This window comes from Micropterus salmoides, unplaced genomic scaffold (genome assembly GCF_014851395.1).
Source record: "Micropterus salmoides isolate LMB-PRFRI ecotype aquatic unplaced genomic scaffold, ASM1485139v1 Ms_hic_scaffold_13, whole genome shotgun sequence".
NCBI classification, from domain to species: domain Eukaryota; kingdom Metazoa; phylum Chordata; class Actinopteri; order Centrarchiformes; family Centrarchidae; genus Micropterus; species Micropterus salmoides.
Genome location: NW_024040374.1, coordinates 20,241,422 through 20,264,424, shown reverse-complemented (window position 1 = coordinate 20,264,424; position 23,003 = coordinate 20,241,422). Strand labels below are relative to the sequence as shown.

Below are 23,003 nucleotides of genomic sequence, written 5' to 3'. Positions count from 1 at the left end.
CTTTTTCTGTGCTGTTGATTTTGGGTGTTGCCAGTCCCTGCACTTTGTAAGCCTTGTTTTGCCTTTTCCATGATTAAAGTCCCTGAACAGTATCTCCGCTCCTGAGTCTTGCATTTGGGATCTCACCTGTTTTGCGCTCACCCTCAACCCTGACAATTTGTTTGTATGTGTTTTATTGTTTTTACACTTGTTAAAGCACTTTGTAACTTGTTTTTGAAAAGTGCTCTACAAATAAAGGTTATTATTGTTATTATTGAAAAGCAGACCGAGTTGATGACAAGGGCCTACATAGATGTAGGGGGGGATTAATGACATAAACAACAAATGGACTGGAAAACCAGCATCTGTTATTAAAGTGATCCTTTTAGCCAAGCACAATGGTTGGATGATTGGATAAAGGCTTTCTCTATAGGATGACCCTCAGAAAAGGTGTGACTGCCAGGATATTGATGTGAATGTCTGGGCACTCTGACCGGTCCTTTGTGTTGCAAAGAAAGAAGACATTATGTACGCTCACTGGTAAACTCTTCATATCACATTATAGTGTTGCATTGCTAGATCCTCAGACAAATTTATTTGGTCTGGTTATATATTTAATACATTTTTAAATGCACCTTATTAGTGAAGTTTAGCATTGGATAATGAATATTGAAGCTCTTTATTCTTTGCCACTGTTTTTGTATTTCAAAAAGATTGCTCCAAAATGAAATGCATGTATGTGATCGAACCTACAATGGTAGGAAATGAAAAAATATATAAATAAATAAAAATAGAAACCTTAGTAAAGGAATAACACTTACACGTTTTGGATATTTCTTGTAGGCCTTATTGTGAAATCTGATTAGGCTCTTGGTTTTTTGTTTAGTATAGATACAAAAATGACTTCAGTCACCAGTAGCCTGCACTTCCAGCGTATCATGGGAAGTTGTTGACAACATGTTGAGGATGATCCAACAACATGCAACGACAGAGTAAGGTAAAACTAAGATGCGCTTTAAAAAACAAAAAACAAAAAAAAACATAGGCCTACGTGAATTCATGGAGAGATTTCAAAATATTAAAACTCAACAGCCTACAAAGATACAGAAAATATGTAGCCCCTAAGAAAAACAGCGACTTTTGAATGAATTTTACATGATCCACAAACATACAAACACATACTTTAAAGTTGGGTAGTCATGCGTTATTACAAGAATGAGTTTATCAGTTTAATTTTGCTTTAAATGCCTAGACAGTGTCGACACAAAACAGCAGTGCAGACGCGTGCTGGTTTTTGCAGAATGCGACAAGCGTGTACAGCCTCCAAGGTGGGTTTGAGTTTGAACTAATACAGACTGGAGCTCGTCTGCCTTCGCTGACTTGGCACCAGCGGAGCGCAGACAGAACTAACAAGTTGCGCATCGCTGCCTTGACAGGAACATCGAGGAAAGCGGTTGCAATTCACTTTCAATGGCATTTGCTGCAGGGCTGAAAAAAGGCGACGTCTTGCCTTTTTTAATTGACTATCATAAAAGAAGTAGAAGAGGCTGTTGACTTATGGCGAGTGTGAGAGAAGACCAAACCTGAGGTAAGGAGCTCTGAGAATGTGGCACATTTTTCATTCTAAGATGATATTTGATTGATTTTTGATAAAAGTAGCGGTCAGATTTATGCTCCAAAAATAATTCTTGGAAATGTAAATGTAAGCTATTATCGCTGTTTTAGTCATTGTTGAGACATCGATTGAGCTGTCAAAAAGAGTTCCAAAATTAAAGGTGGGCCGACGTCCGCGGAGTTACCTTCTTAAGTGTAATAAGCCTACACGTGTGCATTCAGTCTACATCAGATTAACAACTAAAAATGCTACACTTTCTGAAATGGTTCGTCCATGTCCTGTCTGACCCAGATGTTTGTTATATGTTCATCTGTCATATGTTTTAACAACGTGTAATTTGCAAGATGATACTAAACAATCGTGCAACAACTCTGTCATTGCCATCAATGCATAAACCTTTTTCACATTGTTAAGACGCCTCCCTCACCCTGATCCCCTTTAAAATCAGTCCCAATTGATCCAAATATTGTTCTACGACGTCTTTATGGACGTCCATAAAACCTCTACAACTCTATAAAAACGATGTATCCTTTGAACCTGGAACAAAATTAATATTGGAATCATGAAACAAAAACATTAATACTGACTTTTGGACAATACATTTTATTTTTAATACAAACTTGCCAACAACAGCAACAACTATGAACACAGTACCAAAATATAAATTAAATAAATCCTGACCAGTGTTGAACATGCTTTCTCAAATATATAAAGTTCACATTGTTTTTTACAAACTCCTTTTATTCCAACCACACCAAGCTCTTCCTGGAGTGTGTTTTAGGGGTTCTTCAATGACTGCATCTATGTCATGCTCTGTAGCACTGGAGCTACACCTCTTCAACACATGGAGAGAAAATAAACATCTTAATACAGAACAAAAGTGAAAAATGAAAAAATAAATAAATAAATAAAATATCAGAAAAACTGTTGATGACGCATTTGCCTGCAAGCCAACATTTGCCAAATTGAAATCCATGTTAAGCTGCAGCTCTGGCATGTTCATCAAAAAGAGAAATGCAGTTTAAAAACTTGTGACATTATACGAGTGTAAAGTCTATGGGGCCAGCGGGAGAAACATTACTGCAGACTTTCAGTGGGCGCATAGCCCCGGAAGTAAACCTGGAAGCTAGAAACTGTTTTGGCATATGCTTCAGGTGTGCAATTCTTATTGGACTGAATAGGCACCTTTTGGGTGTGATATCCATGGGTCTAATTACTGGATGTGGAAACAACACTTGGCCTTCCACCTCATGACAATATTCTGGTTCTTGGAGTCCCACCAGAACCATTTTTTTCCCAAGGACACAACGTCAATGTTTGCTGGGGTGCTATGTTACAAGGGAAGTTTACTTATAGTCACACCCAAAACAGCATGTAAGCTGAATGGTAAAATGTTGTATTATAATGTTAATGTTATGTCATCAGTTCCGGGAAAATATAAATATTTGTATAATTTCAAGTAAATCTCTCAAGCCATATTTTTGCCTCTGTTGTTTCATTCCATGCAAACCATCTACCGTTTATCCTCTCCTTCAGATTTCCTTCTACTATGTCAGCCAATGGGAGTTCAGAGACAGGTTGCAGGTCAGAGGTCAGACCAAGCAACAACACCTGCAGCCAGAAGGACCTTTCGATCACCGCCTCCGTCATCTCCATGACAGTGGGCATCTTCTCCAACAGCATCGCCCTTTTCATCCTCGTCAAATCCTACAACAGCATCCGGATCAAGTCCAAGGCGTCCTTCCTGCTGTTTGCCAGCAGCCTGGTGGTCACAGACCTGCTGGGTCACCTCATCAATGGCTCCCTGGTGCTTTTTGTCTACAGCTCCCACAAGACATGGGAGAAGTTTGACCCTCACCGCATCATGTGCAACGTCTTCGGGGCGTGCATGGTGTTCTTTGGCCTGAGCCCTTTGCTCCTGGGGAGTGTCATGGCGGTGGAGCGCTGCATTGGAATCACCCGGCCTATCTTCCACTCCACAGCATTGGCTTCCCACCACATGAAAAGGCTGCTGGGACTCACATGGCTGCTGGCCGCTATGGTGGCTGTGCTGCCGGTGCTGCTGTGGAGGCCCTACAGGGTGCAGAGCTCCAGAAGTTGGTGCTTCTTCCATATGGAGGGCCCCAGAGACTGGCTGGATGTGCTCCTGCCTCTCCTTTTCTCTATGCTTGGGCTGCTGGCCCTACTGCTCTCCATTGTGTGCAATACTCTGACAAGCTGTGTTCTCCTACAGGCCAGACTGCGCCGCAAGCATCACTGCAGAAGCACGTCTTACCACATAGAGATGATCTGCCAGCTGCTGGCTATCATGTTAGTGTCCTGTGTGTGCTGGGGCCCATTACTGGTAAGAATTTCTCCTCAGTTGAACTTTACAGTTAGCAGGTCGACACTGCAGGAGAGGTGTTTAGTGTCAGCTAAAAGTCTCCCATTCCCTGCTACATGAAGCCCTGAGAATGAGTTGGAAGTCCTCGTTAATCAAGGTTTATAATAAATGACTGATTGATTAGTTTTAATGTGTTAGTAATCATCAATCTATCCTCACATTCACATTCCCACATACCATAGTTCTTCTGATCTTCAGACCACATCTGCTTTTTACCAGTGTGTCTGTCATGGATTTGGAACATTGGTAAGTACAAAGTGATTCTCAGAGACTCCGAAACCAAAACTAGGTTTATTATTCAAAGTGTTTTATGAAAATAGAAGTCCAGAAAAGTTTTTAAGATTTTCATACTACTGTTTTTCATTTTCAGTCTGTCCATCCCGATTACTGTTTACGTCACACCGTTTACTGTATGACCTTTGCTCTAAACTCCTAAAAATAAACTGCAGTGTGTCCCGACACACACCCCTGTCCTTCAAAATATCCACCTGCTCCTGCACCTACTGCTGCTCCAAAAGTACACTGGGATCTACACAATCAGCTCAGTTAAACTCTTCATCCACTGCAGTCACAGGGCAAAACACTGATCATATATTTTTTATGGTACTCTTAACTGTAAAGGTGTGCTGAGATTTTCTTTGGGTTATTTTAAAACAGTGCTGTTTGTTTGATGACCAATTTGCACCAAACATGATATAGCACGTATAGAGGGGCTTGAGAAACACTTGACTATAAAAAAAAAAATCAGGATTGGCCGCTGTGAGTGAACTTTGCAATGGGTGTGTGACATAGAACATACTTTGTCATAATGGAAGTCCAATGAAAACAAATCTCGGTGTGTTGTTGAAACAACAGGATTGAGTGAGATAGAAGTTCTATTTTAAAACAGGCAGAAGCTGAGGCTCAGGGTTGTTGAGTAGGTACAGATTTTCACACTTTTTGATAATTTTATTCTGACTGTAACAGTGGATTGTAGCAAAAATCAACTAGGCTTTTTTTCAGTTTAGTCAGTAACTAGTAATTTATGAGTTTCTGAGTACAATCTTGCAAATGCTCGTGTAGTGAATCAATGTATTTGTGGAAGATAAATGAGTGTGCCACTCAGGAGAAGGCACCCAGTGATAGACGCCATCGCTCAACGTAATTGCAGCTTTACAGACTCTTTTGTGTAACACTGAATATAAATTATTATTCAAGTAAAGCATCTTACAAAAAGAAGCGAGTGCAATGGAATTTTCCCCCAAACTGCCATCACATGCCTCCTCTTCATAGACAATTTTAACTGAACCAGTTGTTTTTGTGGCTTCTGTAAGTTTTTCTGTCACTTTCCATTATTTTATGACCACTTCACCAGATCCGTGTCATCGTCCTGAGCACCAGCACCAAAGGCGAGCCTGCGTCCTTCAGTCTCCTGATGGTGGTACGCATGGCCACGTGGAACCAGATCCTGGACCCCTGGGTCTACATCCTACTGAGAAAGGCTGTTCTGAGGAAAATCTTCATGTTGTTCCACAGCTTCTGCGGCCCAAAGTCTCACAGTCAACACGCCTGGCAGAGCAGTACGCTCCGCAGCTCTGTCGAGACCAGTAGCTCAGGTGCTGGCATGTCTGACTGCCACTGCCTCGGTAGATTACCTCTGCCAGACACTGTAATCAAATACATCACCTGAACCCTGGTCACTGTGTTTTGATCTGAGACCATCTGTAATTAAAACAGGAAGAAGTTGTGAAGCTTTGGAGAACTTTGTTAATGTACCCATCACAATTATTTGGAATCTTACATAAACTAACATTATAAAGTTGGTTTCATGCTCTCTTTGGAGTCGTAAAATGATCATCATGAATTGGCAGTATTGTGGTCTATTGTATTGTGCAGGATTAACTTTTTGTTCTCAACGTTCAGCTTTTTTATGAAACTTATAACCACACTTACTGTATGTTGGTTCTGTCATTCCTTTTACTGCACCCTGTCTTTTGGAAAAAATTCTGTCTGTGTTCTTCATGCTGCTGAAATTTCCATATGGCACCTCCGTCCTGCACACTTAACCTCATGTAAGGATCTTTACTGAATGTGTCTGAATTTGTCTGAATTTCATTTATTTTGTTATTGCTGGTACTGGCAGTAGCCCTGACACGTGAATGGTCAGGTGATGTGAATTCATGGTTATCTCATCAATCAACTAATACAGGCTAACTGTGAGGTCTCATCATTGCTCTGGATTACAATGTGAACAGATTAACAGGTTAATGTAGTTTATGTAGGTTGAGCAGAACTCAAATTTCTACAGCAGAATGTGCAAAATGATGTAAGATAACTGAGCTCATCAACAGTTTTGATCCAGTCTACAGAAAGATTGAAGCATAATATACAAAGCAATGTTTAAATAATTGTAGCATGCAGATAACAGAACCACCACATCTGCTTATAAGCATCTAGCTCAGTACATACTGCTGTCTTTCCATAGAAGAGCATGCTCCATTGTTTCCAGACATTTTTATACAACCATGACAGAATGAAATAAGACACAACAGGGCCTGTCAGTCAGTCAGTGTGCTTGTGGTTAATTATTGTTCTGCAGAAGTGTGTTTATAGCATATCTGTCCCTCATGAAACCTTTTTAATTTCTATCTTCTGTGTAATAAAGGTGATAATGGAAAAACAAATCCAAAACATAACAGAGCAAATCTCTTTAAAATGTTCCATTCTAATGGGTCAGGTTATTGTGTGTTAGGAGGGTTTTTTTCTCAAAAGCATCTTTTGTCTTAATGGAGTCAATTATATTAATTATAATAAATCATGGTGAGGTGGAGTATAATAGGTAGACACAGAAATGTGAAAAAATATTAAATATTAAAATATAGTGAATAAGAATCATTACTTAACAATACAAATGTAAAGTCTGTTTTTACAAAAATTTTTTGTGGGTTTTAAAATCTAAGGTAATTTAATAGCTTTTTAAAATGCATTCATTGTTGTCATTTCAGAGGCACACGTCTGACACTCTTATTTATAGAGGAATAAAATGCAGACATTTCTTTGGACTTTTAATTACTTTCCCCCATTTTAACATGAAACTATTAACGTATTACAGACGTCTACACAGGGTAAATGTCTGACGCTCGAAGGGGAGCTCTTGGGTGCGGCGGAGTAGCGTTTGTTAGTGTAATCTATAAAGTGTCCTGTAGGGGGCAGCCGGACGCCCAAATCCCATCAGCTGGTCGGAAACGACGACGAAGAAAAATCCGTGTGGTTTGTGACGTAATCCCTTCCTCATAACCTCCATCTTTCAGTAGCGCATGCCTCTGTGGATATTTGAGCAGGTTTGGGATGATACATGTTGATTTGTTTGTGTGATGTGCGGTGTTTGTGGTCGGAGCAGAGCTGCCGGACTGAGCGGAGCAGTGTTCAGTCTGCAGGCCCCGTGCTGTGTTTCCATCTCTGCAGCTGCTACTAACCACACACAGCAGACTGTCTGCTGACAAGTTGGAGCTAGTCTCAGTTATTATTGCATCAGCGGGATCCAATGTGTCTCGTTGACGTCTTTTTTATTGGTGCGCCTTGTTGGTAAAACACGCCTTACCCGTTTCTGTGTTCGTAATCAGCTACATCTTCGGAAACTGGACTCTTTCTGTCTCCAGCTCATGTTGTTGTTCCTGCTAATGTTGCAGCACAATAGTCGACAGGGAAAGCAAGCGGCATGCTAGTGTTTAGCTAGTTGCACATAAACGTTCATTTGTTTTCAATATTATCTACAATTTGCTCATATTGAAGGTGACAACATGAATCAAGAAAAATTGGCAAAACTTCAAGCCCAGGTCCGGATAGGAGGAAAGGTAAGCCGACACCCAGGAAGTGATCTGTTGTTTTGATTGGAGATGTGCAAGGTTAGAGTGAGAGAGAGAGAGAGAGAGAGAGAGGGAGACTTAACATGCTCCTTTTCATTATGTCAAATAAACTGCTAAACCTACAATACATGCATAAAAAGTGGTATTTTACTTAAACTTTGCTTTTTATTTACAAGTCGGGTTTTACAGTGTTAATATTTCCCAAAACATTTTTTTTAGACTAAACAGTAATTCAAGAAAATAATCAGGTGGCTAATGTGCTGCACAAATTATTATTGCTGACTTTCAGATTTATTAAAAGGAATGAAGGGCCCAGCAGTGTAACACAAAATGAAAATAGCTGAAGGATTTAACAAAAGATAGTTGTTGACAAAAACAGGAGATGTCAGCTCACTTTGAAGACTTAAGTAGATCTCGACCATTGACTCTGACAGGTCACCTTGTCGATGATGCGATGCAAAAAAGCGAAAGATATGTTTAAGGTAGTTTTGAAACTGCAACACTATCGTATAGTTTGTCGACCAGACACCATGGACAAGTTTACTTTTTGAACTGCAAAATGTCCCGATCAGTACACATCTTGGTCTCAACTCTTTAAGAAACAGGTGTGAGGGATCTTTATTAACACTGAATTATGTTTAGACATAACCCTCAAATGTCTGCATCCAGATCAGCTTTAAAACTGTTATAAAAATGTTTTGATGTTTGATTCATATGTGTATTGATTTGACCATTATATGAACTACTGTAATACAACAAATTGTTATGTTTTTTTTTTACAGCAATGCTTTCAGTCTTGTATTTCATAGCTAGCTTCAAGTCGCTGTCATTTAGGAGTCATATGTGTATTTTGGTTGCAGGGATCTGCACGCAGGAAGAAGAAGGTTGTACACAGAACTGCCACAGCTGATGACAAAAAGCTTCAGAGTTCACTAAAGAAGTTGGCTGTCAACAATATTGCTGGAATTGAGGAGGTAAATTTGACTGGATCTTCTGATTGAGGAAACCCTGAATGTTATCTCGCCTTCACATTAATGTGATTGTGTTAATCTGGTTGGATAATCTTCTTACACATACTTTTGCTTAGAGTAGCATTTCACCATAACTGTAAAAACTGAGTGGTCTTTGTTTCTCAGGTGAACATGATCAAGGATGATGGGACTGTGATCCACTTCAACAACCCCAAAGTTCAGGCCTCTCTGTCCGCCAACACCTTCGCCATCACGGGCCACGCTGAGACCAAGCAGCTGACAGAGATGCTGCCCGGCATCCTCAGTCAGCTGGGAGCAGACAGCCTCAGCAGCCTGCGCAAACTGGCAGAACAGTTCCCTCGGCAAGGTGGGTGCGCCTGGACCTCTTACACCTGTGACAGGTCACAGTTTTTATATTTTGCCTTTAGTTAAGGTCAGTCTGTTCCTGTGAAGGATAAAGCATCTGAACTGACAACACAGTTTTATTACAATTTTGTTCCATGGAAAGATACGTTCTTTTGATACCATGTGATGGAATAATTTGGGCTGAAGCCATTTATGTGTAAAAACATTTAATCCAAGTCCTTTTTTTGAAGGAGAAGATAGGAGCAGGTGTTGCGGGTAATGAAACATTGGGCTTTAAACGTGTAGCAACGAGCCAGTGACCTACGATTAGTTATTGTGGTGCCTCAGATAACATGGAATCCCTCCTCTGTTGCTTTTCCCAAAGTCTCTCCCTTTTTCCATGACAGTGTTTTTCTTATTTTGTATTCTTATTTTATTTTTATTTTTTTTTAATTGAGGGTCTAATGATAGAATGTGTTTTATGTTGGATGTTATGTAAAATCCAATGAGTCGAATTTGTGATTTCAGGCTTCAGAAATAAATGACTTGACTATGGGTTGTTTTATTGTATTTTACCGTAAGCTTAGGAAAAGCTGTAATTGATGGTCACTGACTAATAGAGAGGCGAAGTTTAGCATCAGTGTGTGAGTATGTTACAGATGAAGAGTTTATGCTTCATTAGGGACAATATTTTCTTTGTACATGAAAAGATCGGGCTGGTGATATTGTGTATGTTTTTTGCTGCCAAGAAATCCCATGAAAAGACCATAACTAGCATTGTGTTTCTCAATACTTTCCCAGCCTCTCAGTGTTTCTCAAACACAACGCATTCATTCTTACTGAAGAACTGTATAGTAAATGTTTGTCACATAAGGTCACAATTATATAGTTACATTTTTTACATTATAATGTCCTAAAACAGCTGGGCACTGTAGTTTTTAGCCAACTTTACTCAGACAGAAGTAAGGAGTGTATTTCCTGGGGACTATTTTCACCGCTCAAGTGAGTATTTACAGCAGCAGGATGTGTATGTGGGATTGACTTAAACTACAAGGCCCATGTTCATGACAATGAAGCAGCATGGCACTCAGTGTAAATGTGCTTTTAATATTTTTTCACAACTTTAGAGCTCTGTGACACAGCGGAGTAAGCTTAAATGAGGTTTTGACCACACTGAAAACATTTGTTAGTTTTGGTTTTGCTCTTTTTTTGGTGGCATTTGTTGACAAGAAGCATATAGAATTTCACCATCACTTAACCTTTATGAAAATATTACACATTTGGTTACGATCATTTAATAGCTCAAGCTATAATATGTGTTTTTCGTTTGTGCATGTCATCCTAGCTCTCGACAGCAAGGCTCCTAAAGCAGAGGACATTGAGGAAGAGGATGATGACGTTCCAGGTATGAACCATTAGATGTATAAACGTCACAGTTAAATGTTTTACTTACTTACTCTCTCTTACTCTAAAATGTACAAAATCCTATAAGTGATATTCTCTCTACTGCAATCCTTGAAAACAATAAGAATATCACATTATTTTATAAATTGATCACACAGAGATTAGTGGAGTGCTGCAGAACTGTTTTCTTACTGTGTAATAATTCACAATGTGGTGTTCTGCAGATCTGGTGGAGAACTTCGATGAAGCATCAAAGAACGAGGCAAACTGACGCACATGAAGTTCTTGTACACACGGATTGGACTGCTGTGAAGCGAGAAACCTTCGCCGGTGTTTTTAGTCTAGTCATCCAGATACATCAGACACTATCCCCTACAAACCAGAGACTTTTCTATTTTATGATGGCCCATGGATGTCCGAGTCAGACTGGCTTGTGCACTTATAAAAATAAAAACTCCCTTCTGTTAAACCCCTTCACCACTTTGTCAGTCATGGTCAGGATTACAGTGGTCATTAAAGCTAGTCTTAAGACTTTTTGTTTATGAAACAAAATAAAGGTGATTAACATTTTTTAGATGGTGCTGTGGTCATTGCCAAGATTTTGTAAATATTGCTGCTTCTCATCCAAACTGAACCTGTAGTTCTGCATGGAAGTGATCTGCTTATTAAATGATGCTGACTTTCTGAAACCTGTGATATTTCCTACAGTGTGACAGTCTGTGCGTGCAGGCAGGCTTTTCCTATCTGGCATCACATCTCTGTTGTGTTGGCCTTTCCGCTGTCCTGCCGGCTGTGTAGACGGCAAACTGGGGAGGGACATTTCTGCACACCTCTTGAGTTTCTTCAAAGAGCTGCAGAGAGACACAGGGGAGGAGGGAGATCACAGAGAGGGGGGTAGAGAGGCGAAATCATCCCATCCTCCGCTTGTGAGCAAGGCACTGCTGCTGGAATATACGTTTCCCTTTGCACTCCGATGTAAAAGGATAAAATGCTGAAGTTCTTCTCTGCGCGGGATGATGAGAATGAAAGCCTTTTGGGAGCAATAACTGAGGGTAAGACGTGCGTTGATTGCGATGGGGTGGGGATGCTTTACTGCCCATTCATTGCATTTGCGTTACAGGGTGATGATAATGCGCGTATGTGTATGTCACAGGAAACTGCTGATAAAGCATTTCGCAGCGCGCATAGTCCGCATCATCTGAAACGCGTGTGTGTGCGGGTGTATGCGGTGCGCACATTCCCGTGTAAAGACAGTACATACACGCGCTGTCCTGCAGACTCCTCAGATGCCTCAGTAAACAGCACCTCAGACGGTGAAGGGTCCTGCTTGATTTAATGTAACGGGATGCGGGGTGAGTGTCGCATTGCCGCCGGCCTCGGTGCCTGCGAGCGGATTAAACATTTGCACGTGTGTTGAGTGCGTCACTGTCCCGGGAAGCGATTGCTCCACTCAGCCGGATCGGTGTCGCCCCGCCGCTGTTTTTCTTCACCCTGTAGCCCGCAGCAGGAGCGACACGGCCCGCCTTTCTGGCTTCTGTGAAGGGGCTGCAATGCAGTTTAACCTGTAGAATTATTTCACCTATTTCTTTTTTGTTTTTATTTTTTTTTTACAGACGGCACTAGATCATTTCCATCAAATATTCTTTTGCATGTTTGCGCCACACCACATAGCCTGTAGGTGTGCAGCAAAATAGTATAAACTGAACAGCCTACGATCACTGGGTGTTACAGTTCAATGAAACATACTAACTCAATTTGGAATGGTAAGTTTACAGTAATGGTTATTACGTGACAACAACCATATGTTTGAGAGGTGCTGAAACAATAACTGGCTGTAATCAGACGTAATTGTATGTAGAATCTCATGTTGAGACTGAGTCATGTAAGAAGCAAATGCCTCATCTATGTTTACAGTGAAACGCACACATTTAGCCTACAGGAGGCTCAGTTTAACATGATGTGCACATTCAAGTGATCATAGGAAAAACTTGGATCCAAAACAATAAATACAAAGAAGCCATCTATGTGGGCACCCAGAATGAGATGCTATATGAGCTAATAAAACAAACAAACTGTTGGTTTTATGTCAACATTTTTTAAATTCTCAATTCTCTTTTCTTAACCATTCTGCTCTGATCAGCTCAGACACACCTCAAGGGCAACTGAGTGCTAACGCTGCCTGTAGTGATGATTGAAAGCTATAAGGGATGCTTAGGGTCATGAAATAAATGATAACATCCTGCCAAATGACCACTTTGCACATGTGAACACAGCTTTTCCACCTGGTCATCATTAATGAGCGTGTGTGTGTGCGTGCGTGCGTGCGTGCGTGCGTGTGTGCGTGCGTGTGTGCATGCTTGACAGAAAAAGGGATAGAGACATGTGACAGTGTTGATGATATCATCATGCTCCCCCTCAAAACAGATGAAGGAGACAGTCAGTCTCTTCAGGACACCAAGCACCACTGGCTGAACAGACCCTGCCTGTTGGTGCTCAAAGATGGGGATGTGTCAAAACCAGGACTGGGATGCGGCCAAATACGAGCAGAATCTCCGTCCAAGACCTCCTCAGACGCGACCGTCAGGAGCAGCTTTGGGCCATGTGAGCAGATGCCATCTGAACATCCTGCCAACGCTGCTTCACCCTCCCAGCTGGAGGAAGGCAGCTGCACTGTGACTGCCATCTCCACATGGGGTGACAGTTGTTTTGGAGAATCTTCCAGCTCCTTGGTGCTGAGCCCCGCTGAGGCTGCGTGGCCAGAAGAGGAGGATGAGTCAGCGGAGGAGAAGAAAGCCGTCCCTTCAAAGGAAGACTCTGTAATTGAGGAGAAGGAGCTGGAGGAGAGCAGGCTCGAGCAGCAAGAGCAGTCCTGCAGCTCAGAGGCGGCTGCAGCACCCTCTACTCTCTCACATGAGGAGACATGCGGCAAGGGGTTCAGAAAGCTCGAGGGCCGGTTTAAGATGGTCAGGTCGAGTGGAGAAGATGAGACAGACAGCAGCAAGGCCCAGGCAGCCAGTGGGGAGGGAGCGATGGGCGACTCTGCAGCTTCCCCAGTGGATCCTGATAATGACTCCCAGCTGAGCCCTGTTGGTATTCTGTCTAAGGATCGAGGCACTGTCCTCGGTGAGGTAGCTCCAGTGTGGGTCCCTGATGCTCAGGCGCAGGTCTGCATGAAGTGTGGGGTCAAGTTTACGTTTACTAAGAGGAGGCACCACTGCCGTGCTTGCGGGAAGGTGAGCACAAATGTAAAGCTTGAATATTGTCAGCATAAAAAATATGATTTAATTAGATGTTCTAATTGACTTGAAAACAAGTGTGAAATGAATGTGCGTGTCTGTCCTTCTGTGGTGTGTGCATGTGTGTATCAGGTTTTTTGTGGACTCTGCTCCAATCTGAAATTCAGACTCACGCATCTGGATGGTAAGGAGGGACGAGTTTGTGTTTCCTGTCATTCAACGCTCATCCAAAGTGAGCACAGATTTTTCTTTTTCTTTTTGTTAAAGCTCAAAGTTTTGAATGAAAATTGGCATAACTAATTCTTACTTCTTCTCCTCAGGGACGCCTCCAAGGGGAAAAAGGAGGGTGTGGTTTGCAGATGAGATCCTCAATAAGCAGTCAGCGTCTGCGCCGACCACACCAGTCAGAGGGCCTACATTCTCACCGCTGATGAAACGAGCGCTGGGCGGGCTGGTTAAAAGTCCTGTGGGTTCACCACAGATCAGGAGAGCCTTGCGGCCACATGGGACGAATATCAATGTAGGACCACCCAAAACATACCACAGAAGATATTTGTTGTGCTATGATTTTGAGGAGAATGAAGTCAGATTGTTTGTACAGCATAGATTGGGCAGAAAAGTGGGCCCACTCCTCTGCCTCCCTCTTCCTCTAGGAGGCCTGTGGTCCTTATGGCTGGGGTACCACAGCTTTAGTGAGCAACTCTGCCAACCTCATACCCCTTGTGGGCCTGCCACCCATCCTCACCTCCACGGGAGTCAAAGGAGGTAAGACAGATTCCTTTCTAATTTGGAGGTGAAGGTCAAAGATTTAGCAAAAGGACTTTGTAGATTATTTGTTTTGTATTTTCCTGACCTTGAAATGTGCTTCGGCTGGCGCAGTGTGCATGGTGCAAGAAAGGAGATGGGAAGAGAGGCACAAAGAGTTCCATCCAGATCAGGCAGCACAAAGCGAGGTGCAAGGATGGTCTCTGATGCTGAGGAGTTGACCATTTGGTGATGACAGAAGGAAGAAAACTGAAGTCTCAAAATGCAGCAGCAGTTACCGAAGAATATTGAACAACCTGTATATTATAAAAGTGTTTCTTCACAGGTACCTGATAACATTATGCACACCAGGCTGGTGCAAAAGAATCCCACAAATGTATATGCTTCTGTCCACATCACATGGGTGGGTTGTAACTTCCTCCCAGATTTATATTCAACATCATCCAACTATGACTTACAAAGTAGAGCCTGTGCCAGGAAGAGAATCAGCTCAAATAAAATAAGCAGAACATCCACCCCTCAGTCACAGTGCCACTGAGCAAGGTAAAGCCAGGCAGCTGCCAGGTGTGCATGTTTTAATGTTTTGATTCCTCCCACTTAAAAGTCATCACTACTCCCCGGTGCTTCTACTGTAAATAATAATGTCGACCCTGTCTTGCATGGTTGAAAAGGGGCGTTTAAAAATAATAGCATTAATAAAAGCTACCTACCCGTACATATTTTTTTAAGGGCCAGGCTTAGACAATTGGTCATTAATCCTTACACAGCTATGAGTTCATTTTCAAACGCGGACCATTAAGTTCTTTTATTTAGTTACAGTGAATAAAAGTGCAAAGTCAGAAGAATACTTTGTGATTTGTGAGTGTCTCACTGTGTTTTCAGATTACACCGTGGAGGAGCAGCCCTCTGAGATGTTGCTTATCCAGGAGTTAGAGAGTGGCAGGCCCAAGCCCCTGGTGTTTGTCCTCAACGCCAACCTGCTTGCTATGGTCAAGCTGGTCAACTGTGCGTTTCCTTTTTCTTTCTATTGTGCATGTTAAAATGCATGGAGAACAGTTTGGCAACATATTGTACACAGATACAATCAAGTATAGTTCGATAAGTAAATTCATGCTGCATTATTATAAAAGCATTACTTTTATACTTTTTATAGCTCATACATCCACATATTCTACACTGTACTAACTTTATTTTGGAAATCCTATTCTCCAACTGAATTTAATTTCCTTTATTAGTCTACTACTGCTAACATATCTTCTCTGTAAATAACTTGTCCTGTTTTCTCCTTTGAGAACACTGGACAAGACTTCCAGATGGCCACCCATAGTTATGCATGAATTAGACAGAATACTGCTAGGTATTGGTCTACATAGATTTTTTGATACAGCCAATTAAATCTTACATAAAGCAGCAAAGTGATTATTTTAAGCCTCCCTTCTTACCAAACTTAGAAAAATGAACACACAGGCTACTGTAGGCTATCTGCAGATACTGGTGTGGTCCTTATTCTTCAATATCACTACCAACAAACTGTCTGCTCATGACATGTCAGCCACACTGCAAGTTTGTTTACTTTGTCTTTTGTTCCGTGTTTTCGATCTCTTTTCTTCCTTTTAATAATAAAAACTTGTAACCATACATTGACATTGTTTTTGACCACAACCAGGAATGACTAAATCGATTTCATGTGGTCTTGAAAAACGGACCCTGTAGAGCCCTGAGATTGTGCCTTGATTGTGTGACAGATGTTAACAGAAAGTGCTGGTGCGTAACGACAAAGGGAATGCATGCTGTGGGCCAGGTGGAGGTGGTGGTGCTGCTGCAGTGCCTGCCTGAAGAGAAAAGCTTCCCCAAAGACATTTTCAGTCACTTCATCCAGCTGTACAGGGACACCCTCACAGGTCAGAGCCACTCACACCTAAATTCGGTTACCTGCAGTCATTTTTAACTAGTTAAATTTTTGTCCCTCTCTCAGTGTTTTCTTTCCTGCTATTTAACTACACGTTCTTCTCTGTATTTCTATAGGAAAGGTTGTGAAACACCTGTCGCTGTCCTTGTTCGGCAGTACTTTCCTGGGCACTGAGGATCATGCGGGCTTCTTGTACATTCGTTCCACTCTCCAGTCCCTTCAAGGTCTACCTCTGCCAAACCAGCCCTACCTCTTTGGCCTGCTGGTCCACAGAGCAGAGGTGGCCTGGGCCAAAGCCTTTCCCTTGCGTCTCATGCTGCGACTGGGGGCCGAATACAGATGTGAGCCAGGCCCTCATATGAAATGTTGCATCTATCCTGCCACATGTTTCCTTTTCATTTACTGATTTTGTGTTTTGTTCCAGTTTACCCGTGCCCTCTGTACAGCGTGCGCTTTAGGAAGCCCTTGTTTGGGGAAATAGGCCACACCATAATGAGACTGCTAGTAGTGAGTATGGCGTTTTGTTTGGTGCTGTTACAAAACCAGATGTCCAATCAAACAGGAAGTTTTGTGTAACTTTTACCAAATGTCCCATAGTTGATATTGACCTTTTCCTCCCATGCTGTTTTAGGACTTTAGGAATTACCGCTACAGCCTACCAATGGTGCCAGGGCTCACTGTGGATCTAGAGGCTCAGAGAACCTGCATAAAGATACCAACCACTGGGTATAATGAAGTAAGACTAAGCCTTTAAATGCCTCGCGGAGTCAATGTTAATCTTTATGCATGTCCCATCAATCGTCATCCTTCCCTCTCTGCTCACTTGTCTCATGTTAGCTAATGACGGCTCTGAATAAGTCCAATGAGCATGTGCTGGCCATTGGGGCGTGCTTCAATGAGACGGCAGACTCCCACCTCATCTGTGTGCAAGGAGATGATGGCCAGTACCAGACGCAAGCCATCAGTATCCACAATCAGCCACGCAAAGGTGGGCCATAAAAGCAGAGGTGTGGACTCGAGTCACAAATATGATGACTTTAGACTTAGCTTGACAAAATCAAAAAAGACTTGCAACTTGACTTTCACTTATATACCAGTGTCTTGCGTCTTCACTTGGACTTGAGTGTTTTGACTCTCCCCAAGCCCAAAATTAAATTATGATATTAAAAACCACTGTTTGCAGTGCACTTACATTTCATTTAATTCATGAAGTGATATGACATTTGTTTTGTGAAACTGTGCCACGACCCTATTTCTGAACAGGTTAACGCTTTTTTTCAATTAAGTTTTTTTTATTTTTAACTCTTGTTAAAAATAGGAAAAGGTATTTCATTTGAGCACATTATGACATGTTAGGACTCTAAACTGAGTTTAGGACTTGAGATTTGACTCAGACTTGCCTGTCCCGACTTGGGACTTGAGTGCCAAGACTTGAGACTTACTTGTAACTTGTAAAACAGTGACTCGGTCCCACCGCTGCATAACACTGTGAGGGACATATCAGATGGAGATCTCAGAGTCTGGGCTTAATGTTGTAACGTAACATAATCAAGTAGTTGTTGAGGACATTTGGTGCAATCAGAAATTTGGATTGCAACAAGTGGGTAGTGCTGATTGACTGATAAAATAGTTTATCTGTTGTTCAGGGAAACTTTGACAGCTACTTGATTCAATTGGTGCACTCAGATCTGTATGAGAGCTATATTCAGTGTGATATTTAATATGTATAATTTCATTTTAAATAAGTTAATAAACCCATGAAATTTTATTGTAAATCTCAATGTTCCCAAAGATTAAATATTTGATTCTGTAGTACTAGGAATAACAAATGTACAAATGTTAGTGATAACTTTCCATTTAATGGAAACGTGCAGCGATACAATATTAAACATTTCACTCAATTACATTTGACATGGATTTAATTGTATTGGTAGGAGCAGCTACAGAATGTAGATTGAATATTGTTTAATGGCATTTAACTTTGAAACTGCCCAAAGGGGAATTTAAAGAAGCAAAGCAGTAAGGGCTCAAGTGGCCCACTGGACCAAAGAAGTTTTCCATTACATAACACTAGATGGCACCACATGATAAACCATACACTAAAAAGACTGATTGTAACAGGACTGAAGCCACAGAGTTTATCTTTAATGGTGTTTTTTCTTTCTTTTTCTTGCAGTAACTGGATCATGCTTTTTTATATTCAGTAGTGCACTGAAATCGTCTGCAGGATACCTCGCCAAGTCCAGCATCGTAGAAGGTAGGATGTTGACTCACAGAGGGGTCAGGTTCACTTTGATTTTTACCTACTCTTCTTGCAGGAAATCCAGTCTTTGCGCTTACATAGGTTTTAAGTAGTGCATTTAACACCCCTGCTTCAAAACCGGTTTATTCAGAATGTGCTGATCTTTGTATGTGTGTGTCTGTGTACATTTAAACAGACTGTTTGTCTAGGCTTGTGTGCATGTTGACGCATGTGAGTGTGTGTGTGTGTGTGTCTCCCGTTGGCGTCTGTTTGTGTGTTTCTCCTGTATCGCTGTCCCCTCTCCCCAGATGGGTTAATGGTGCAGATCACTGTGGAAACCATGGCGGAGCTTCGCCGGTCGCTACGGGAGATGAAAGACTACACCGTCACCTGTGGACGGCTTGACCAATCAGACAGCCAGGAGCTTGTTTGTGTACAATGGGTGGAGGAGAAATGCACTATGAATAAGGGGTGAGTGTGTTTGAAGATCATGTGGCAGCCTCAGAAAGAAGCTTTTGTGCTCGAAGAGAACAACATATCATGCTTAAAAATATAGTAGATAGACAAAATGCAAAATGTGTAGGGAGGGGTTATCAAGTCTCTCCAAGGCAGTGGTGTGCAGATCTGTATGCAGGCTTTAAAACCAAACAACCAAACACTTTACCAACTGAATTTTAGTTTCTAGTCTGTGTTGTAAATTACTGGTACATGTAATGTGTGTTTGTGTCCCCCAGAGTTATAAGCCCCATCGATGGGAAATCCATGGAGTCCATCAGCAGTCTGAAAATGTTCCAGAAGTCAGAATACAAAGAAAATGGGAAGATTATCCGCTGGACAGAGGTGCATATGATGTTTTATACAGTCTATGATGGTGATCAGCTTAAAAATATCAACATAAGTCCATCTGAAACGGTCTCCTTTCTTTACATGTATGTATGTGTTTTGTGCAGGTGTTCTTCCTGCAGAGGGGGGATCATGCCAAAGGAGGAGTGAGTGACTCTGCTGAACACAACCGGTTAACGGAGCGGATCGCCCGGACGTTTTGCTTGGCACTGTGTCCACACCTCAAACTGTTGAAAGAGGACGGGATGGCCAAACTGGGGCTGCGAGTCGCTTTTGACTCTCAAGAGGTCAGAAAGGATGTTTGGTATCAGCGAGCCAAATCACAACATCATATTGTTAGTGATACGCCAGGCTGCAGTAGGCCTTGTAAGCATCAGATGTCATGCATCTGCCTCCCATAAGAAGTTTGCTTAATGAATACTGCCCTACAAAGCCATAATGCAATAACTACATGCTTGTTCAGAATTTAAAAACAGACATGAAAATGATTATGCTATAGAAAGTTCTGTAAAAACAGCATAAAACATTTGCTGTAATAACAAAAAAGAGCACATTAACTGCACATTGGCTGTGATCTAGTGAGGTTAAGTTACCTCTAAATTACATATTCAAATGTATAATATGGTAAAGTAATTTATTATAATGATTTCAACATGGAAATGATTAGCAGACAGACACATAGCAAAACAGAGGGACAGTTTATACATATATACAACGGACTGCAAATAATCAAAATTAACTTTATATTGTTAAACAAACTAGGTGAAATGCACGGGATAGCTAAAAGAGAACATTTTGTTTGTTGATTGGAGGTTCAAGGCTCAGATTTATTGCTGTTATACAATAAAGGACTGCACAATGAAATGCAGCTGTAGCCCCCTCTATGCTACATACACAGAAAAACTGACTAATGACTTAATATTCAACTATTTTAAATTAGAACATAATTAAAAAATAAAATAAGCAATAAAATAGAACTAAATAAAATATACAACAGTTTAAGTAAAAGAATAAATAAAACAAATGACATTATATTTACAATCAAGATCCACAGTCACATTAATACATATGCATATAAATACTTTAAAAAAATGTTTCATTAAGAAACACTTTAGGTTTTATATAGGTCTATGGAAATAACGTTTTAGGTAATTTCAATTATTCAAATTATTTTCAATAAATCTTTGTCACCAGAGGGCAATGCTGGTAATCACAGAAGATAAAATAACCACCTGAGGCGCCTGAAGAAGGTGGACTATAGTTCATGTTCAGTCAGTAATTACCTTAGGGATGAAGGAGCCTTGAGCTCTGGAGCTCCTGAGCCTAGGGACCCTATACCTCCACTTAAAGGGCAGACGTTCAAACTTCTGTTACAGGGGGTGGGAGGGGTTGGCCAAGATGAAGGTGGCCTTCCTGACTAGTTGTCTGTTGTACAGAGCGGGGAGACCCCTGTAATCTTAGAGCAAGTGTTCACCACTCTCTGTAGCTTTGTCTTACTCCTCTTCTTAAGATTCCCAAGCCAGCAGATCAGGACTAAAGTTAAAATTCAATCAGTAAAGGATCTATAAAAGTCGGTTTTGACCACATTAAAAGAAAGAATCATTGAAAAATAATCTGGGATCTTTTCACAGTAAAATTCATATTGGTCTCACTTTGGTGAGCTGAACATATAACATATGACTTGCGTAATGCATAGTTGTAAAGTTTATAACACAAGCTCCTGGGTGTGACTATTTTAAAACTAATTAGTGGTTTGTTTTGTAATTTCAGGTGGGATATGTGGCCGGGAGCAATGGGCAGCCCCTCCCAGCTCAGTACCTCAACACCCTGGACAGCACGCTGATCCCCGTCATTCACAGCAGGGGGCGCAAGAGAGACGATGAGCCTATAGTGATGGAGCTCATCTTTTACATCCTGGAGAACATCACTTAGAGTGCACATACCCCACCGTTTCATCTTTTTAACCCCGACCACAACTCTTTCTCCGGCACTTCTCATCAGTGCTGCCATCGGTTTCAGGGCAATAGAAGCATTCAAAGGGCAAACCAGACCACATCCAAGGTCTGCATCCATCGCATCCACTCACGAGTAGAGAGAAGTGGTTTGACTCTTAGTGGTTTACTGATCTCACCCTGCCCTGCAGCAGACAATCTGGGTACGCATGAAACCTAGGATGGACCATCAGATCAGGGTGCAGCACTGCACTGTACAGTAATAGCAACTTCATAGCTTGATATCATTCATGTCACAGTCTTCAATGCAAAATCCTATCTGAAGAATAACCTTTAAAGTGGGAGCTGAATTTAGGCCCACAAACTTAAAGCAGAGAGAAAAAGAGTGAAGTCTTCGAGGTACTGTATGTAGTAGATCTTTAGCAATTTGATGCAGACTGAATGAATGCCTAAAGAATGTTTTCATACTGGATGTATTTTAATGCTCATGAAATGTAATGTCAGCCTGGAAATAAACTTGCAACAATGACTGAGTTACTATCCGTTCATCCAGGAGCCTCTTCTCAAAACTCAAGTACAATTTTATGTCCTCGTACTTTTATGCCCTTTACTTGAGTATTTAGATTACACTTCACTACATTTTAGAGGGAAGTATTGTACTTCTCCACTAAGTTTTGTTTAACAACTATAAATACATCCCTCTTTGCAGATTAAGATTTTGCACACAAAACATACACTCAGTATATTGCAGACGATTACAGCACCGCTGCAAACTACAACCTCTGTAACAAAAATAGTTAAAGTAATACTTCTGACAGTGTTGTTGAAATGATATTGTTGTGAGCCAGGTTCAGGTATGAAGAAGTTTCAGATACTGATGAAGACTTAACATAGCATGGCCGAGGAGACACAGTGCCAGCATACAACATGTGAACACGTCAAATGCCAACACCAAATCTGAAGGAGAACATCTTGTGGTCCCTTTTATGTTTCTGTCTTCCCCCTAGTGCCTGTAGGTTTCTCTATTAGTTCACCTTCACCTAGAACAACTATCTATCTGATGATTTGATTCCAATGCTTCGTCATATTGGAATCTCTCCCTATCCAAGAGTTGTACTCTAATCTGTGGAGCCAGTTAGTTCTTGTAAACATTGTTGTATGGTTCAACCTTGTAAGATTCCCAGAGAACACTGATATCTGCCAGCCCGACGTCTGAGCTACTGTCTCTAACTAATCAGTCTATTGTTGTCTTCCGGACGAGGACAAGTACGTGTGAGAAATACCTAAAGCTATAATGTCAAACACTTATGGGGTCAGCTACATTACTCTAAGCTAGACCTGTCTTACCTTTCCCTGTTACATCAATTAAGACACCTAAGAAATATTCTCAACAAGTGTCAGTCAAAGCTAAACATTATCTTTGTAAAGGAGTAATTTATTGCTGAACTGTTGTATTGGACTGCATTAGATTTTACTGGGGTACCTGATAAAGTGGCCAGGGAGTATATGATTAG

The 23,003-nt window shown here is 41.3% G+C and overlaps 3 protein-coding genes across 3 annotated transcripts; all 3 read left to right on the top strand.

Annotated features, from left to right (window-relative positions):
* Positions 1-1,317: 1,317 nt before the first annotated feature.
* On the top strand, positions 1,318-6,652 carry ptgfr (prostaglandin F receptor (FP)). Its single transcript, XM_038716085.1, has 3 exons — positions 1,318-1,567; positions 3,131-3,938; positions 5,332-6,652. The coding sequence occupies exons 2-3, from the start codon at positions 3,144-3,146 to the stop codon at positions 5,644-5,646; spliced, it is 1,110 nt and encodes a 369-aa protein (XP_038572013.1). The 5' UTR covers positions 1,318-1,567; positions 3,131-3,143; the 3' UTR covers positions 5,647-6,652.
* Positions 6,653-7,169: 517 nt separating this feature from the next.
* On the top strand, positions 7,170-11,112 carry btf3l4 (basic transcription factor 3-like 4). Its single transcript, XM_038716084.1, has 6 exons — positions 7,170-7,297; positions 7,749-7,810; positions 8,683-8,796; positions 8,959-9,160; positions 10,484-10,543; positions 10,767-11,112. The coding sequence occupies exons 2-6, from the start codon at positions 7,757-7,759 to the stop codon at positions 10,811-10,813; spliced, it is 477 nt and encodes a 158-aa protein (XP_038572012.1). The 5' UTR covers positions 7,170-7,297; positions 7,749-7,756; the 3' UTR covers positions 10,814-11,112.
* A 118-nt stretch (positions 11,113-11,230) lies between these two features.
* Positions 11,231-22,018, top strand: zfyve9b (zinc finger, FYVE domain containing 9b). The gene is made up of 16 exons (XM_038716078.1): positions 11,231-11,594; positions 12,967-13,775; positions 13,911-14,010; positions 14,099-14,298; positions 14,432-14,543; positions 15,426-15,548; positions 16,289-16,444; positions 16,569-16,793; positions 16,877-16,959; positions 17,084-17,188; positions 17,290-17,440; positions 18,629-18,709; positions 19,003-19,165; positions 19,429-19,534; positions 19,645-19,824; positions 21,308-22,018. The coding sequence occupies exons 1-16, from the start codon at positions 11,531-11,533 to the stop codon at positions 21,467-21,469; spliced, it is 2,820 nt and encodes a 939-aa protein (XP_038572006.1). The 5' UTR covers positions 11,231-11,530; the 3' UTR covers positions 21,470-22,018.
* The last annotated feature ends 985 nt before the right edge of the window (positions 22,019-23,003 follow it).

What these genes read in the sequence shown, in the direction of transcription:
- ptgfr (XM_038716085.1), top strand. Translation starts at nt 3,144, where the DNA reads ATGTCAGCCAATGGGAGTTCAGAGACAGGTTGCAGGTCAGAGGTCAGA. An exon ending in TGTGCTGGGGCCCATTACTG is followed by an intron (nt 3,939 to 5,331) that starts GTAAGAATTTCT and finishes CCACTTCACCAG; the next exon opens with ATCCGTGTCATCGTCCTGAG.
- btf3l4 (XM_038716084.1), top strand. Translation starts at nt 7,757, where the DNA reads ATGAATCAAGAAAAATTGGCAAAACTTCAAGCCCAGGTCCGGATAGGA. An exon ending in ATATTGCTGGAATTGAGGAG is followed by an intron (nt 8,797 to 8,958) that starts GTAAATTTGACT and finishes TTTGTTTCTCAG; the next exon opens with GTGAACATGATCAAGGATGA. An exon ending in AGAGGATGATGACGTTCCAG is followed by an intron (nt 10,544 to 10,766) that starts GTATGAACCATT and finishes GGTGTTCTGCAG; the next exon opens with ATCTGGTGGAGAACTTCGAT.
- zfyve9b (XM_038716078.1), top strand. Translation starts at nt 11,531, where the DNA reads ATGCTGAAGTTCTTCTCTGCGCGGGATGATGAGAATGAAAGCCTTTTG. An exon ending in TTTGGGAGCAATAACTGAGG is followed by an intron (nt 11,595 to 12,966) that starts GTAAGACGTGCG and finishes CCCTCAAAACAG; the next exon opens with ATGAAGGAGACAGTCAGTCT. An exon ending in TATGGTCAAGCTGGTCAACT is followed by an intron (nt 15,549 to 16,288) that starts GTGCGTTTCCTT and finishes ATTGTGTGACAG; the next exon opens with ATGTTAACAGAAAGTGCTGG.